Raw genomic sequence first — 14,818 nt, 5'->3', positions numbered from 1 at the left:
GCTGGGTAGAGAATAGATAGATGCAGAGGTAGAAGAAGAGAAGAAAAAGAAGTAGGATGGATGTCTGACGTGAAAGCGCGGGCCATACGAGGATATGCCGGAATGTATAAGTGCGTGCTCAATGTTAGATCTCGCCATTTGAGGCTCGACACGCTAAAATCGGGTGTTTTTTATCTCCAGTTGGTTTCCTGTACCTCATTGACTATTGCAACTGCATTGAATCGCTTTGGAGGATTGACACGATTGGATTGGATGACGTCGATGATAAGATAAGACGGTCAAGCCGCGATTGGTCGGTGCCGTGACTAAAGATAGCGAGCTTGGCATTAAAGGTTCCCAGCTGCCTTAGTTACTACTCCGTATAGCACAGAGGAACTACTTGGGGCCATGGAATAGGTGCCGAGAGAATGTATAGATGTGAGAGGAGAGTAAATTGATGGACTAAACTCAAAGAAACTAATCACACAAAGGGCTTTTCGGTTTTGAGCCCCAATAAAAGAAAGTATGGCCGGGAACACATTCTTAACCCCATACTTCATAAACAACATCCTCCTACTTCTTCTTCTTCTCTTCTGAAGAGCCACCAGTTGTCGGGAGCCCCATAAAGATCTTGAACGAATCGTAACTACGAAAGCGGTCAGCGTACTTGCACCTATAATTGTAACAATAGAAAAAATGAACGGAACGGCCGGGGCATACATCATCCATTGGAGACCAGTCTATGAGACCTGTTAGTATATTCCAAATCCAGAATTTTCATGCAGGACATACCAAAGTGCCAACCATAACAATACGGACAGGCAATCCATTCCACAGACCCACAAATCCGATATCCCCGTAGATGCGACTCATCGCAGCACCGAATGCTTCTCCCACCAGGCGATTCGCATTCAACTTGCTGACCATCACATCGGCCGGATGCGAGACTGCCGCACAGAGAATACCAGCCATGTAACCACCAGTGAAAGCCACGGCGGTCTGGGCACCCTTGTTGTAATCTGACTTTTGGCCCGGGAGTTTGTTATAGATCGTCTCCACAATAGTTTCAAAGGACGCGAACTTCATCATAGTGTATGGAATTTGTCGACCCCAGAGTGGGTACAGACCCTTGTACAATCTGTGGGGAATTTGGTCAGTGCCCTGCTCTGAAACATAACAACTATATTTGAACGCCACGCCACGCCACTCCAAACTCACCCAGAATAACCCTCCTTCGCAACAATGGCCGAAATACCACTGAAAGTGCCCTGGAACTCGGATGGAATGGTGGTCTGCATGCGCACCTTGACCGACTCAAAGGGACACAAAGCAATGTCCGCGATCAGCTCGGCCGAAGCACTGCCAGCCAGATAGATGGCAGTCCTGTACTTCTGAGCATTTTCCGGACCGACTAGGTCGCTGTAAAACTTCTTGAAGTATTCGTATCCACCGTATTTGAATGCTCCTTGAGCCTTGAATGGCTTTGTTAGTAGCCCGTCGGTGGGTTCATACAATTTAGCTATATCTGCTTACGCTGTATCCGAAGAAAGTGGGCCCCCAGCCGGTGAAGACTCCGCGAATACCCTCGACAGCACGGATCTTGCTGAAAGCTTGTGTGTTGCTGCTGTAAAGCTTCGAATCGACTTGACGACGGCATTTGATCAGGTCAAGAGGGGTGACGGCAGTGTGAGTAACTCCCTATAGAAGCACGGTCATGGTTAGTGACTGCCCAGGATGAGGACTATGCGATTGATAAGGATAACCAACACAGGCTAACATTCCGCCCACAGTGCAAGCGGCATAGTACTGGGCAGACCAGGGCTCGATTTTGCCCGTTTTCTGCTGCGCCTTCTCGCTTGCATGTTCAAACTCTCGAGCTGCTTCTTTGCCGATGCTGGCTGCCTTGGTCTTTGCATCGTCGATTGCGCTCCATGCTTGGAATATCTCACGGCGTTTGGGTGCATTGAAGACCTGCTCAGACTGGGGATTTTTCTGCATACCCATACCACCCAGCGGGTGCTGAGTGGCTAGCGAAGCGACAGTCGAGCTGGAGGGAAGCATGATTGACTGCTTACTGCTCATATAGATATACACCTTGATCAGTAAGGGTTGCGGGTCATCCAAAGTGGGGCATGCCAGACGCAGCGATCGTGCCGTGGTGGCTCCACCAATTGAGGGCTCTGGTAACTCACTAGGAAAACCGAGATAGATTGAACTTGAATGAGGAAAAGTAGAAAGATAGAAAGAAAGCAAGGAAAAGGACCCCAATTTAAAGCGCCGACTAAGTCCGAAATCCGACGAGAGTGAAACAAGGCTGCGAGGCCCCCAAAAGTCGCAGAATCACGTTGACTCAGGCCGGAGTGACGTAGAAAGAGGTCGGTCTTGGCGTGAGAGAAAGAGGGAAAGCGCGAGAAAAAAAAGACCCTCTACACCACCTCCTCCGCAACCTCCTCCGCAGTCACTCGAGATCTCCCCCTTGCTTGATTGTTTCGTCGCAACTTTTATTCTGACTCTTTTTCATTCTCGCCCGGTCTCTGTCTTCTCTATACCCGCCGTCTGTCTTCACCTCCAGCTGCTCGTGCGCCTCCGTCAATACCCCTCGAAAACACCCCGCCAACCCCGCGCAGCAGCAGCTAAGCTCCAGCGCAATGGCTTCATACCTCACCGGCAGCGAGGCCTATACTCGCGAGAATGATACCTCTGCCCACGCCAATGCGGCCCAGCAATCGCCATGGGCCAACAAGTACCGTGGGGTGAGTCTACTCCGCTTCCACCGATGCCGATGGAGTTGAACCGTTCCTCCGAGCCTAGGCCTGTTCATGTTTCCATTCCCGATGCTAACTAGTATCTGCTGCTTAGGCCACAGTCGAAGACCTCGACCCCCCTCCCGCGCTCTCCGTTTCTCCCAATGGCCCCATCTCTGCCGCTCTCATGGCCGCCTACGAACGCGACTACACCCACCTCACTGTTATCTCCGCCTCCTCGCGATCTCTCCTCGGCTACCTGAGCATCCCCCGCTTAAAGGAGCTCATCCAAAACGGCACCGTCAAGGAGTCGGATCCCGTCTCTGCCTCTATGCAGCGTTTCAACCGTAAGCGCGGTATCTACCAGGTCATCACCATGGATACACCCCTAGAGGAATTGGAGAAGTTTTTCGAGAGCCAGACCGGTGCCAACGGCGATGAGCGTGAAAAGCACCAATTTGCCGTGGTTACGGACGCTGCGCGGAAATTCGTGCTTGGTGTTGCTACCAAGGCGGATTTGGAGGAGTTTGTGAAGCGACGACCTTGATTGGACATGGACATGGAAATTGATATGGACATGTGCGGATTAAGTCTGGTTGTTTTGGATATCACAGGAATGATGAAGCATTTCGGCGTCTCGTCTCGTATTCGAGTCTTGGGCATTTTATTTTCCTACTGATTTTGATTGTTTTTTTTTCTTGTCTTTTTACTTTACTGGAGTGCAATACTTACAGCCTTCAACATGGACAATGATATCCTTTAACATTTGTCACGGGAGGGAATAGGTCGGGATATACCGTCACCAGTCGTCCTGGAGACCAGCCATGATACAGTACTTTGGGAGATTGGTGTGACTACCATGATTCTTTGATCTTTGATCATCAATACAGATGCATTGAAATGGGATAACTCCAGCCATATAATCAAGTATCCTCCGTACCTAAGATTATCTTCCAGTCACAATCAGCCGTTGTCCAAGTCGTCCCCGATTTTTAACGGATGATTCGCGAACGGCCATTCGAGATCAGGGGTGCTCGAACGTCGCCAAACACTCAGAGGATGGTACTGATGGTTACAGATCAAGCGTTTGCTGCGGCCAGCGCCGCTTCGGCCATATGGGATGTGGTCAGCGATCTGATGATGATCATATCACGGATCATTTCAAGCTGGGAGAGAGTTAATCGAGGAACTATGATAGTCCCTCTTTTACTGTCAGTCTGCAAGGCTGACAAGGTGAAGCGTGGGACAACACAACTGGTCTTGTAATGGGCAACTTGCAATATACCAAATAGCGAGTTATTGGGGCCAGATTTGACTAAAAAAACACGTTCGGCAGTTTAGATATTCCACTTCTGAGCGCACTGGATTCTGACAAAGTTACTGATTTGTTTCAGCGCGGGCCGTCGAGCGAGGCTCACTGGCTTAAATACCTGGAGCTTCGTGGTAAGTTCAGCAGGCTCTTCATCGGTCAGACCCTGCTACTACCTATGGTACTACTACATGGCCCTAACTCATACATTGCCCTCATGACCCATAGATGTGATTGACACCGGCTTAACACCCAGGCTACGCCTGCAGGTATTGATTCTCGGTGTTGCGCGTTCACAGCAGGCCCTGATAGAGAAAATGATGTCGTATTTACACAAGGAAGATATATGTTAAAACAGCCCCCAGGATGCTCCAGATCTGACGAATGTTCACTCCAGCTGCAGTAAGCGCACCGGATCTATAGTCCAAACTCAGGGAATTATTCCCGAACCCCATGCTCGGTGTCCATGTCACTGGAGTTCCCTTGTTCAAGATATCCGAGCGCGCAGCATCAATCGTCCCCAAGAAATCGATCGTCAACTTAGCGGTAATTCTTGGTGTCTCCTCATCTTCTTCTGGCAAGGTATTCGCGGCAATCGACGAGTGAATACTGAAACTTGCCGAAGGGTTGTCAAATGTCAACTGCACGCCCGGGTATGTCAGGCCGATAACGTCTTCAAAGGAATATGAGAGGGGTGTAATGGGAGCGACACCCCACCATCCCTCAATAAGGGAGCAGGTCGACATATTCATCTGCAAACCATGGAGCGGGTTATCCTCTAGTTCCGAATTTCCTGTCACTCGAAAGGGGAGCCCATTCCCAGAGTCCTTAGCGACAGTCAGGTTAAAATTCGGCTTCAACGAATCCGAATTCGTCTCTTCACGATCCCTGTCACAAATCAGCCTGCCGCCAGAAAAGTAACTGCGTATTAGAAAGGGGGGGTATATACTTACCACATCTCAATCGACTCAAATACAAAGGGCATGTCCCGACTCTGATTGTTACTACCGGCATGGAAATAATCGTCAAAATACTTCGTGAAGTTTGAGTACGAGGTGAACAGCGCAACATCGATTGGATTTGTGTCCTTGGGTCGCTCATCTTCCGGTGCTGTCTCTGTGATCGCTAGGAGTGCTGGGTACGACCACGTGTACGTGATGTTCTGCAGCTGGTTGCAGAGTTCCAACTCCCCCTCATCTTCGATCTCGGAAGAGTAGCGGTCATCTTTAATCTTGACGTCGGAGATGGTGAATACGGCGCTGCCGTTGTAGTACCTATAGACGGATTCTTAGTATGCAGTTTGTGTGGTCTGTGGATACGGAGTTGAGCGCACGAGCCAATCCATTGATAATAGTAATAGTCCAAACCCGTCACGTTCCGCGGCCGGTAATTCATTTCTGGCTTGTAACTAAGATCATCTTTGCCTAGAGCCAGCGCTGCGAGAAACAGCGGTAGCTGTAATAAAGTTGCGGCGTGGCGCATTGCGAATTGTTGCTCGGGCTGTCGTAAACTAAATAGACTCGGGATTGCCAGTTGTCGCAGGCGCGAAATAGGAATCAAAGAGCTGGAGTCCCCATCGTGGGGGGCCACGCTTCCCCTTTAATTCTTTGTGCTGCTCTACTGAATACGAAGTTCTAGCCTATTTCGATTCGCGAGGAGTGCTAGGACTCTTGGTATCTGGGAGGCAGCGGCTTGGCTTTCTTGGCTGTCCCTTACAGAACTCACCAATTTGACTAATACGTTCCAGTCACGAGGATCTTGAAGTATTTAAAGATGCGGAACCTTGGAAGGTTTTGATCTATCCAAGTCTCGAACCCATTACTGCTACAGTGAGGTCCGTAATTGCCTTCCATATCGGGAAACATTAAAAACACCCTTTCAAACCATAATCACATGATATGCTAAACCTGATATGGATTTTGCGTAAATTACGGTGTCTGTATATACTTCGTTATGATACTCGGTATTGTACCCATCTGTATGAATACAAGTCTCTAGGACCAGAGGCCTGGGTCAACTAGAAGGCTCCATGCAAATCGAGCAAACTAGGCCGCATACTATCGTTGGCAATCTGTCAACTTCCCTCCTCCGTCCCTTAGTTGCTATACTGCAGAGGTCTGGCGCTGCCTTGGGTGTCTATCTTGGGTCAAGTTGATAGGCAAGGCTTGACAGTAAGATTTCTTTCGTGATCACCATTGCTTATCGCCATGTGGCAGCTTCGGGTCTTTATTGGGCATCAGGCATTCCTGGCTAACCCCCTACAGCTCTCGGCTACCCCCCAGACATATCCGAACCTTTTCAAGCTCGAATCCCCATTAAATTCGCGTTGATAGTTGGATACCAAAACCACATTCAAATCCGCAATTTGCGGATCGGATGTGGAGCGGATGCGGATTTTTGCAGATGCTGCCGCAGCCTATGTACTACTACTTATCACTTAAACCCCTCTCCCCCCCACCCTTGCTTATTATTATGGATAGCTAGCTGTTTATTTCTATAATGTCATTTAATCGAGGTTAGGTCTAGACTACAGATCACACGATCTGGTCCTCAATTCCTCTCCATTTTCAGTTTAGAGAGCGGAAGTCCGTGTAACCCTTAATCTAGGACAGAATTAACGTTGGTGTTCTAGGTCAACGTTGGTGTTCTAGGTCAACGTTGGTGTTCTAGGTCAACGTTGGTGTTCTAGGTCCTAGATTATACTATGTCATAACAAGTCATAGATGAGTCTCGAAGACTTTCATCTCCGGATCGGCCAGATGGAGATTGCATGCAAATACGGCTTGTGCGAGGAGTAACCTGGCTGCCATTAGTCCAGTTTCGCAGATATCAGACATATCTAGCAAGTCTTACTTCCGCCCGATATTAGAAAGAGGAGCAAAGGGCTTTGTATCAAGTCAAATTCAGTATTTCATAAGCACTGGAAGTAATAGGAGAATACAGAATAATCTCTGCTTATTTGAGGTCCTATTTTACATGAGAAATATTTATGGCAGTCAACCTCTCTGCAAGTCGTCGGACAAAGTGCACAACGCGAGCGGGCGAACTTATGATAGGCCGCGCGATACGTGTTACCACGTCGACTGTACCTTGTCTGAGGAATTCTACCAAGCCTCACAGGTTTTGGAGACACGTTCTACACTCTAAAGTTGGAGTAGTATGAAGGCCGTTTGCGGAATGCTGTTTGCGGAAAATTGTCGCATAGTCGCTAGTAATCTTGCCCGATAAGCTTCAGCGACACACGTGCGAGGCGCATCACCAGACAACTCCCAGCCGTCACCTGATTGCTATACCTGGGACATCTCACTATGCAGTCTCGCAGACCCACGCCATTGCCGTCCCTCTCCTTCGGTTGACGTCGATCATACGTCGTTGATCAAATGAAAAAATATTGACATAAAAGCCGATCTGCTTAGGCTTTTGGAACTTCGTTCTCGTTTCCACCGCTCGTGAGGTACTTTACTGAATGTGAAAATGGCCAGAGAAGCAAAGCTTACGGAAATGATCACTATCTTTACCGACGAACGTAAAGATGGTTTCTTCAGCAATCTCTCTGAGAAGGTTGGAAATATCTCGACTGGGCTTGACGAACAGCAGGCGTCCAAACTCCAAGCCATTCCCGTGGCTGACATCGTCAACAATGTCACAGAGAGGGTAGTACAAGATGTTGTTCAGGGAGGTTTAGCATTATTTATTCCAGGCTTCGTGAGTTTAAAAATTGTACCAAGCCATTTCATACAGAAGATGACTTTTTATAATTAGGCACTTGACAGCCTCACTTCTGACGTGGTGGCTCAGCTTGTCGGCAAACCATTGGTATATAAGCAATTCGGCCTTCCGAAAATGAGGTTTCTAACTTCACATCAGGCACGCGAACAGGCGGCTAAGGAATTAGGAGATCAGCTTCACGCTCTCCTTACTTTGGCTTATGTCTCAGAGACTGCTCGGGAGATATTCAAGATCATCAATGTGTGCCCACCCGTAGGCCCAGGATTTCCAACTGTAACTTTTTGCATGGCTGATAACACGTAGGTCTCCAATAATGCCGCTGACTACAAACTCAAAGAACTTGTATCGGCCACAGCACTGGAAGCGTCACCAATGAAAGCTCTCCATGACTCCAACAAAATCCGCGCCATGTCGATGGAAGCTGACTACCTAATGGAAGTTGGATTCGGGTTGTTGGTAACCGGTGACCCATTGGGGTTGATTTTCCTTGTTGCCGGCGCGAACTTGGCGTAGGTTCTATTTATGTTTGTGCACTATTTTGTCTAGCTAGGTCAGATTACTAAGCTCAATATTATTGAATGTTGTCTTTTACAGAAGAAAACTTTGATAATTCTCTTTCCGCACTATCATGAATACAGACTCCCTGGTTGACCGCTGGCGGAATCGCCTTCTTTATTTTAGCCGACTAGAACAGCCACAAACGCGAACGAATCGATACTGGCACAATGTTAAAAACGTGAAACAGGTATTGCGCGGACATGACGCCCTCAAGTACGACAGCCAATCGTATCTTCTCTATTGTTATACCTGAATGTCGGAAATAGCCTTCGGCACTGTCCTGTTTTGCACCAACTTTATATACGCACCGCCGAAGGGAGGCATAAAACCCTTGGCCAGGATTTTCTTCCTGTTGACCAAGATTTCTTAATATAGACCTTAAGCTTGGCAAAGAACCCCTCGATAGGGTTGAAATCTGGCGAATACGGCGGCAGGTACAGTAACTTGACTCCTGCGTCAGCATATAAGGTCTTGATTCGGTCTGAATGATGGAAAGATGCGTTATCCATAACAAGAACGGATTTTGGCTCCGGCTACCTTCCACAGTGTGAGAGAAGCTGCTCGATAAACCATTCGAAGAAGGTGGCATCTGTTGAACCTTTGAAAATACGAGACATAATGATACCGTCTTGAGCAAATGCAGGCAGTATCTGGAAGCGCTGGCCGCGATAAAATTTTGACACTTGAACTGGTATTACGCCGAGCGATGACCAGCCAGTTCGCCTATATCCAATCCTTTTATCACATCCGGATTCACCAACAAACACAAGATGATATGACCGAAAATCAGATAGCTTATGCTGATAGAAATCTCTTAGTTGAGGGCTCTGTTCTTTGGCTTTCTGCTGTGCTTTCTTTTTCGTCCAGCCAGCCCGCGAAAGAGCGCGTTTGATGCTAGATGACGATGGTAATATGTTGAACTCATTCTATAGGAAGATAGCCATCTCTTTGACGTATAGGCCAGGCTTTTCGGCGAGACGATCACAGAGGACGTTAAGCATGATAGGGGCGATACTTCGTTGTCGGCCGACCGAGACTTGATGGGATCTGGCACTACCGAATAACCGCAAGTTCTTGCGGATGTTACATGTAGCGATAGAGCGCTCACTACACTGCGCTCGCTACCTTTGCCATTTGCGATGTAGTGAGTCTGTTCTTGCTGCATATCATAGAATAATCATCTTACGTTGCCAGGACTCGATGTTTCTTGCCATTTTGTTGGTGGTTTGGAGGACTGCAGTTGCTGGGTTGCTGGGTTGGGAGGAGTGTGCATGGTGGTTTGGAGGGGGGGGGCGGGCGGTGGGCAAGAGGGGGTTAATTTCGGATGTGTAGCAGTATATAACTGTCGGTTTTATACTTTCATCCTTGTTACCATGTAAATCTGGAACAACCTTTTAAATACAGAAGTAGCCATATTCGGCTTAGCGCGTCATGTGATTAGGGTTCGAAATGGAATCTCTCTGGCTCCCGATATGAAAGGCAATAACGGTCGGCACTGTAGCACTGTATCGAATGAACTATCGTCTTGTGTAATTCAACTCCATTCAAGTATCTGCCGACCTCGTGAAGTGTAGATGCATTGAAATGATAGATCTCTACAAGAAATATCCTCACTGATGAGCAATTTCAGCGCCGATAGAAGCAACTTGATAACCTGCCTCCATGGATCAGATATGCAATCACATCGACTAGCCCTAGCTAGCGGTTGCCGGGCCAGTCTCTCCAAGGACAAAGGATTTCCCTCCCTGTACACTAAGCTTAGAGGTCCTTTTGGTCTCGCCTTGTTCCACGCGCTGTCATTCTTTTCAATCGGGGCGATCAAAGAGCCGGAAGCTTGCTGCCATATCCCGTGACCATGTCTTTTTCCATGTCAAACATGGAATGGGGACGGCCATTTTTGACAATGTTCCCTTTGGTCGTGAGCCGTGTGGGCCAGCATATAGGACATGGTGGCTCACGGGGGTAAACCTGTGTTGCACGCGCATCTCTCCAGCCTGGGGCGTGAATATCCAGACAGCTGAAGCAGGCGGAACAGCGCAGACACCAGCGCCCAGATGGCTTCCACTCTCGACATTTATCACAATGACGCACTTTCTCACCACTCATAGTCTCATAGTACGGTCCTCTTTCCCAAGAGGGGGTCCAGCAATCGAGACACTCTCGTAAGTGTTTGTAATTGAAAATGCGCTTAGGATGGCTAAGGCTCTGTCTTGTACCGAAGTACAGTCCCCGTCGAAGCTTGAGGCATTTGGAGCAGGCAAATACTAAGTTATCATACCTGCGGCCACCGGTCAGAAGTGAGGTGATATAGTAAGAATTTACAGCAAGATATCACCTACATTTTCCATTTTTCCATGGTAAATAGAAGTTCTCGTCGCAAAGAACAGCGTACTTTCCCAGGGGGGCTCAACTTTAACAAGGTCCCGATATGTTCGGCAAATGTGCGCAAGTGGAACGAGAGAAGTGTAATCAAGACGTTCGAATACCATGAGTTGCAACTCGACCGGCAGGTCGAGAAGAGTTGTCGCCGACTGATTCATTGCACACTTGCTCTTAGTTGAGTATGAGGTAGCTTGAGCTTGGTTGAGTATGAACTGGCCAAGCTTTTGAATTAGCCTTGTGGGCTCGAAGTGAGGTCGTGTTTCGAATTTCAAGTTTATAGTCGGTTGCTTCGAACGATGGTTTAGCGAAAGTGTTGGGGTGAAGATAGTTGTGGAAGGAGGATGGATGGTGGTGACAAGGGACAAACGGGAAGTAGGGAGTGGACTCGTAATGATTTGGAAACCCGGTTAAGATGCCTAGAATCCTTGGGTACATACTAGCTAAGAGACTACTAGCTACTCCAGTAGGCCAGTGGATTTTATCATGTAGAATATTTCCTAAACCTCAAATAAAAATTAAAATCAATCCCACCCTCTCACCATTTCTGTGTATAGTATTCTTTCGCCCTTTCAATGCCATTCAACTATGGCAATGTCTATGGTCTTTCTCTTTGTCCTCGTTCCCACCAGGATCTTTGTCATCTTCATATCCTTCATTGGCCTTATAGTTTCCGATGTGGCACCAGTAATGGAGGAGAGCTAGGCTGCAGCACAAATTAAAAAAAAACCCACAATCATGAGAAGCCACTCTTTGTAATGATCTCGCAGCGCCATATCGCTGCAACTTCTTTCCTGTCGCCTCCTTCTACCACCACCTTCCAGTTCTTCCAAGGCTTTTCTTGTTCTCCTATTATTCGGTGAAAACATAAATATTGAAACCACTTACAAGAGAGAATGAGTCGATGAGAATAGTCTATATGCTTGCCAGGCTACAGACCCGGGCCTTTGAACACATTCAAGCGGTTCTCACCAACAAGCTCGTGGGTCGACCATTTCCCGAAGAGACCAACCCCGAGAAGTCACCGAGTTCCAGGGCAATGCTCTTTGATGACGATGCGACCTTTGGCGGATAGACGTGGGATTTCTAACGATACTAGACCCAAGACATGAGGCAGAATCTAAGCGCATTTGGTACTTGTGGCCGTTCCCCAAAGCATTCAGACCAGGCCGTGCGGACTGACTCATTCCTGTTGCAGGGGCCCAGAGATGCGACAAAATCGGATACTGCGCTATACTAGTAATATATAAGAAGAAGAGTGTTTGAAAGGTTTCTGAATTTCTGACGATTGACAAGAGTCGGGCAAACTGCTGGAATCCAGGGAAATATTTGAAACTCTTTTGGATGAGTTTTATTCCATGCTAGGACTATTGCTAACTTCAAGTTGTGTCTAACAACACTTATAAATACTCTCGAATATATAAAATTCGCTCTCCGCGAGGAATAGTCCAAGCGTCGATACCAGAGCTATTCTGAAGACTGCCCCAGTAGTCTATTTTCTACGCCATCATGACTATGGTGAATTTCATCGTCAAATATGCTTTGAGTATGGCAGCTACGATTATTATGCAGTCCAGGTTACCATTTGAGTGTGAATGGTGGGTACGCACTTTCTAGCTGAGGTAGACTGTAGGGAGCCTAGTGAATAACTATCTCGTACCTTCCTCTTAGCCATTCTCACTAACCCATTACCCCAAAGCCTCAGCAGCTAGCAAGATGTCTAAAACCCATAGATCGGTACTCGAGCTCCCTGCCGAGCTCCGGCTGCTCATAATCGGTTATCTCGACGACCCATCAGCTCTTGGACTCTCGCAAAGCTGCATGTGATATCGAGAGATCATCAAGGTGGAATCGCCCAATAAAGTTGGAAAACCCCCGAAGCTGCTCCCACTTAGCTGCTATGAAGAATTGGGAAAAGTAAGAATGTTTTCACTCCGAGAAACTTGCAATTCCATCTTCTCACATTGGAATTCTGATACTCAGGGAATATACTCCAGAGCCAATATGGATTCTATAATTATTGTGTTTCCAAGACAATGACGAAACAGAGCAATAACAGAAAAATTGAGCGTACATCGCTGTCCAAAGACTGCTTCCGGCGTACTGTCCGACTGTGGGGCGTTTGACCAGGCAGACCCAGCTGGTGCCCTATCAATGAAGGAGGCTGCTAACCAGTGTCCAATTACATTCAGCAAGCTTTTGACTGAGTTGCCTATCACAGTTCCAGAAGAGCCCCAAGATCCAGAGGCTCCAAATCTCGACAGCAGACTACATGTCAAGACAAAAGTTTGGTCTCAAGTTAGCCCACAGTATCATAGGATTACCGATATCCCAACCCGGCTTTCAAAACCATACCTAAGGCATAACTTCATCAAACAACTACGGGACTTATACGCTAAGGATTACAATATACCTCACGTGTCTAATGTGGGTAATCACTTCTTGAAGTAGTATCATAAACTGGCCTTCAGTAACCCGGTAAGTACTATCATAATATGACAATTGGGTATTCTACTTATATTTGCATTTAAAATAGTGGCCCAGGGAAAGGAATCACGCTTACCCCTGGTGATTTCTTCAAGTATAAGGCAGGCCGGGTTGGTTATACGATTGGGTTCTTCACCTATAAACTGATGCAAGAGCTCCAGCGTGTGTTTGTGTTGTTCTGACCAGGTGATGATCCAACCTGGCTCTCCATGAATGAAGATTTCAGACATCGCGGTAAGGGCGAATTTGCATCAACTGTGTCGCGAGGCCCTGACTCTGAGTTGATAGTAATTGAAATCATGTTAAATACAATAAAAATGACCTATACTCAGCTTCACTGTTGATAGATTGATATTTTGCTTGATGTCACAGTCTATGAAACCTCGGAGCAAAGGGCCAATTGAAAGAAAAGGCAACCTGTCCGTATAGCCAAAGAAGAAGGTGCAGATACAAATATGAATAGAGTATGTGCCAAGGTTATCCACCATCCTGAAGATCGAACCTGGGGTTTTAAAATAATGTATCAGATGAATGTAAGCTTAGTTGTCGTTGCACTGCAGCCCCGTTATTGGGGGACTAGAGCCCCCTAGATTCGATGAGCGGCTACACGCAACCAAGCAGCGCCATTGAACGAAGAAAAAAACATTTGATTTTGGATCGTTTTACATGTTGCATCTCTTGGCTACTGTCCTTTCTTTGAATTGGCCTTGGCGGCTTCTTCTCGGTCTCCCTGGTCTTCTTTCCAGGCAACGTAGATATAGGCGAATAATACCACGTTGGCCGTAACTGCTGCAACAATTCCGGCATATGTTGGGTTTCCTAGAGCCAGGTTATTAGGACATGGTGATTGAACAAAGCTTGAGAATGCATTTCGAACATACCGCCGAAGATGGTGTTCACAGTCAGGAAATACATGCCGATGGGGCCAAACACCATGGCCGCAGTGAAGGCGAGCAGCTTGAAGATCACATCACTTGGCAGAACATGTCAGTTGGAATTGCCCTGGATGTAATGATGTATGACTTATGCATACCTTGGGACGGCTGGGGCCACGATGGAGTCGGTCTTTGGTGGTGGGTTGGCGGCAACGTCGGCGTAGCTCTGTCCATGGGGCTTGCGGGCTGACATTTTGGGAAATAGGGAACAAGGGGCAATGAGAAACTGTGCAATTGCCCTGGGTGGTCTATCGTGGATCAATTAAACCTGAAGAAACAGGAAGCTGACAATGGAGATGGAGATGAGGCTTAATAGTTAACGTTGACTATTGCGGAGACGACCAAAATGGCCTAGTCAGACCTGGTCACATGGCAGCGCCCGCGTCACTGCGGTGGTCTGGTAGAGTACCATTTCCCATATACTCCCATATACTCCCAACTGTCAATATTACTTCGGCTCTCAATATCAATTACACCTTCAATCTTGACTTCCAGCTACTATTCTATACAATGCTTCTCTCTCCTCAGGTATATTGTATATACCTTCTCCCAAATGGGATACAGTATGGTTCACGTGATGTTCGCGCGTCGGCGCGTGTTCCGCCGGCAGAAAAAGTGGTTGGCAAAGTGAAAGTTCTCCAGGTTTGGTTTCCTGAGTGAATGATTGACAGAAGTCGGGCGAACCGCTGGAATTGAGG

The 14,818-nt window shown here is 47.4% G+C and overlaps 5 protein-coding genes across 5 annotated transcripts; 2 read left to right on the top strand and 3 right to left on the bottom strand.

Annotated features, from left to right (window-relative positions):
• Window positions 1-552: 552 nt before the first annotated feature.
• On the bottom strand, window positions 553-2,040 carry N7481_012156 (putative mitochondrial phosphate carrier protein; the record flags this gene model as incomplete). The annotated part of the gene is made up of 6 exons (XM_057271375.1): window positions 553-625; window positions 700-719; window positions 772-1,117; window positions 1,198-1,451; window positions 1,513-1,677; window positions 1,747-2,040. 6 exons carry the CDS (start codon window positions 2,038-2,040, stop codon window positions 553-555), a joined length of 1,152 nt encoding a protein of 383 aa, XP_057115563.1.
• Window positions 2,041-2,627: 587 nt separating this feature from the next.
• Window positions 2,628-3,270, top strand: N7481_012155 (putative cystathionine beta-synthase (beta-thionase); the record flags this gene model as incomplete). The annotated part of the gene is made up of 2 exons (XM_057271374.1): window positions 2,628-2,732; window positions 2,839-3,270. The coding sequence occupies 2 exons, from the start codon at window positions 2,628-2,630 to the stop codon at window positions 3,268-3,270; spliced, it is 537 nt and encodes a 178-aa protein (XP_057115562.1).
• A 1,091-nt stretch (window positions 3,271-4,361) lies between these two features.
• Window positions 4,362-5,514, bottom strand: N7481_012154 (uncharacterized protein; the record flags this gene model as incomplete). Its single annotated transcript, XM_057271373.1, has 3 exons — window positions 4,362-4,920; window positions 4,986-5,306; window positions 5,366-5,514. 3 exons carry the CDS (start codon window positions 5,512-5,514, stop codon window positions 4,362-4,364), a joined length of 1,029 nt encoding a protein of 342 aa, XP_057115561.1.
• A 1,992-nt stretch (window positions 5,515-7,506) lies between these two features.
• N7481_012153 (uncharacterized protein) lies at window positions 7,507-8,274 on the top strand (the record flags this gene model as incomplete). The annotated part of the gene is made up of 4 exons (XM_057271372.1): window positions 7,507-7,737; window positions 7,795-7,848; window positions 7,900-8,013; window positions 8,065-8,274. The coding sequence occupies 4 exons, from the start codon at window positions 7,507-7,509 to the stop codon at window positions 8,272-8,274; spliced, it is 609 nt and encodes a 202-aa protein (XP_057115560.1).
• A 5,593-nt stretch (window positions 8,275-13,867) lies between these two features.
• Window positions 13,868-14,313, bottom strand: N7481_012152 (vacuolar ATPase assembly integral membrane protein VMA21; the record flags this gene model as incomplete). The annotated part of the gene is made up of 3 exons (XM_057271371.1): window positions 13,868-14,004; window positions 14,067-14,158; window positions 14,219-14,313. The coding sequence occupies 3 exons, from the start codon at window positions 14,311-14,313 to the stop codon at window positions 13,868-13,870; spliced, it is 324 nt and encodes a 107-aa protein (XP_057115559.1).
• Window positions 14,314-14,818: the final 505 nt, after the last annotated feature.

Source organism: Penicillium waksmanii, assembly GCF_028829765.1.
Source record: "Penicillium waksmanii strain IBT 27052 chromosome Unknown utg000010l:1.0-3698451.0:1.0-3701458.0, whole genome shotgun sequence".
Taxonomy (NCBI): Eukaryota; Fungi; Ascomycota; class Eurotiomycetes; order Eurotiales; family Aspergillaceae; genus Penicillium; species Penicillium waksmanii.
The sequence above is the reverse complement of the archived record's forward strand: the minus strand, read 5'-3'. Positions and strand labels throughout refer to the sequence as shown.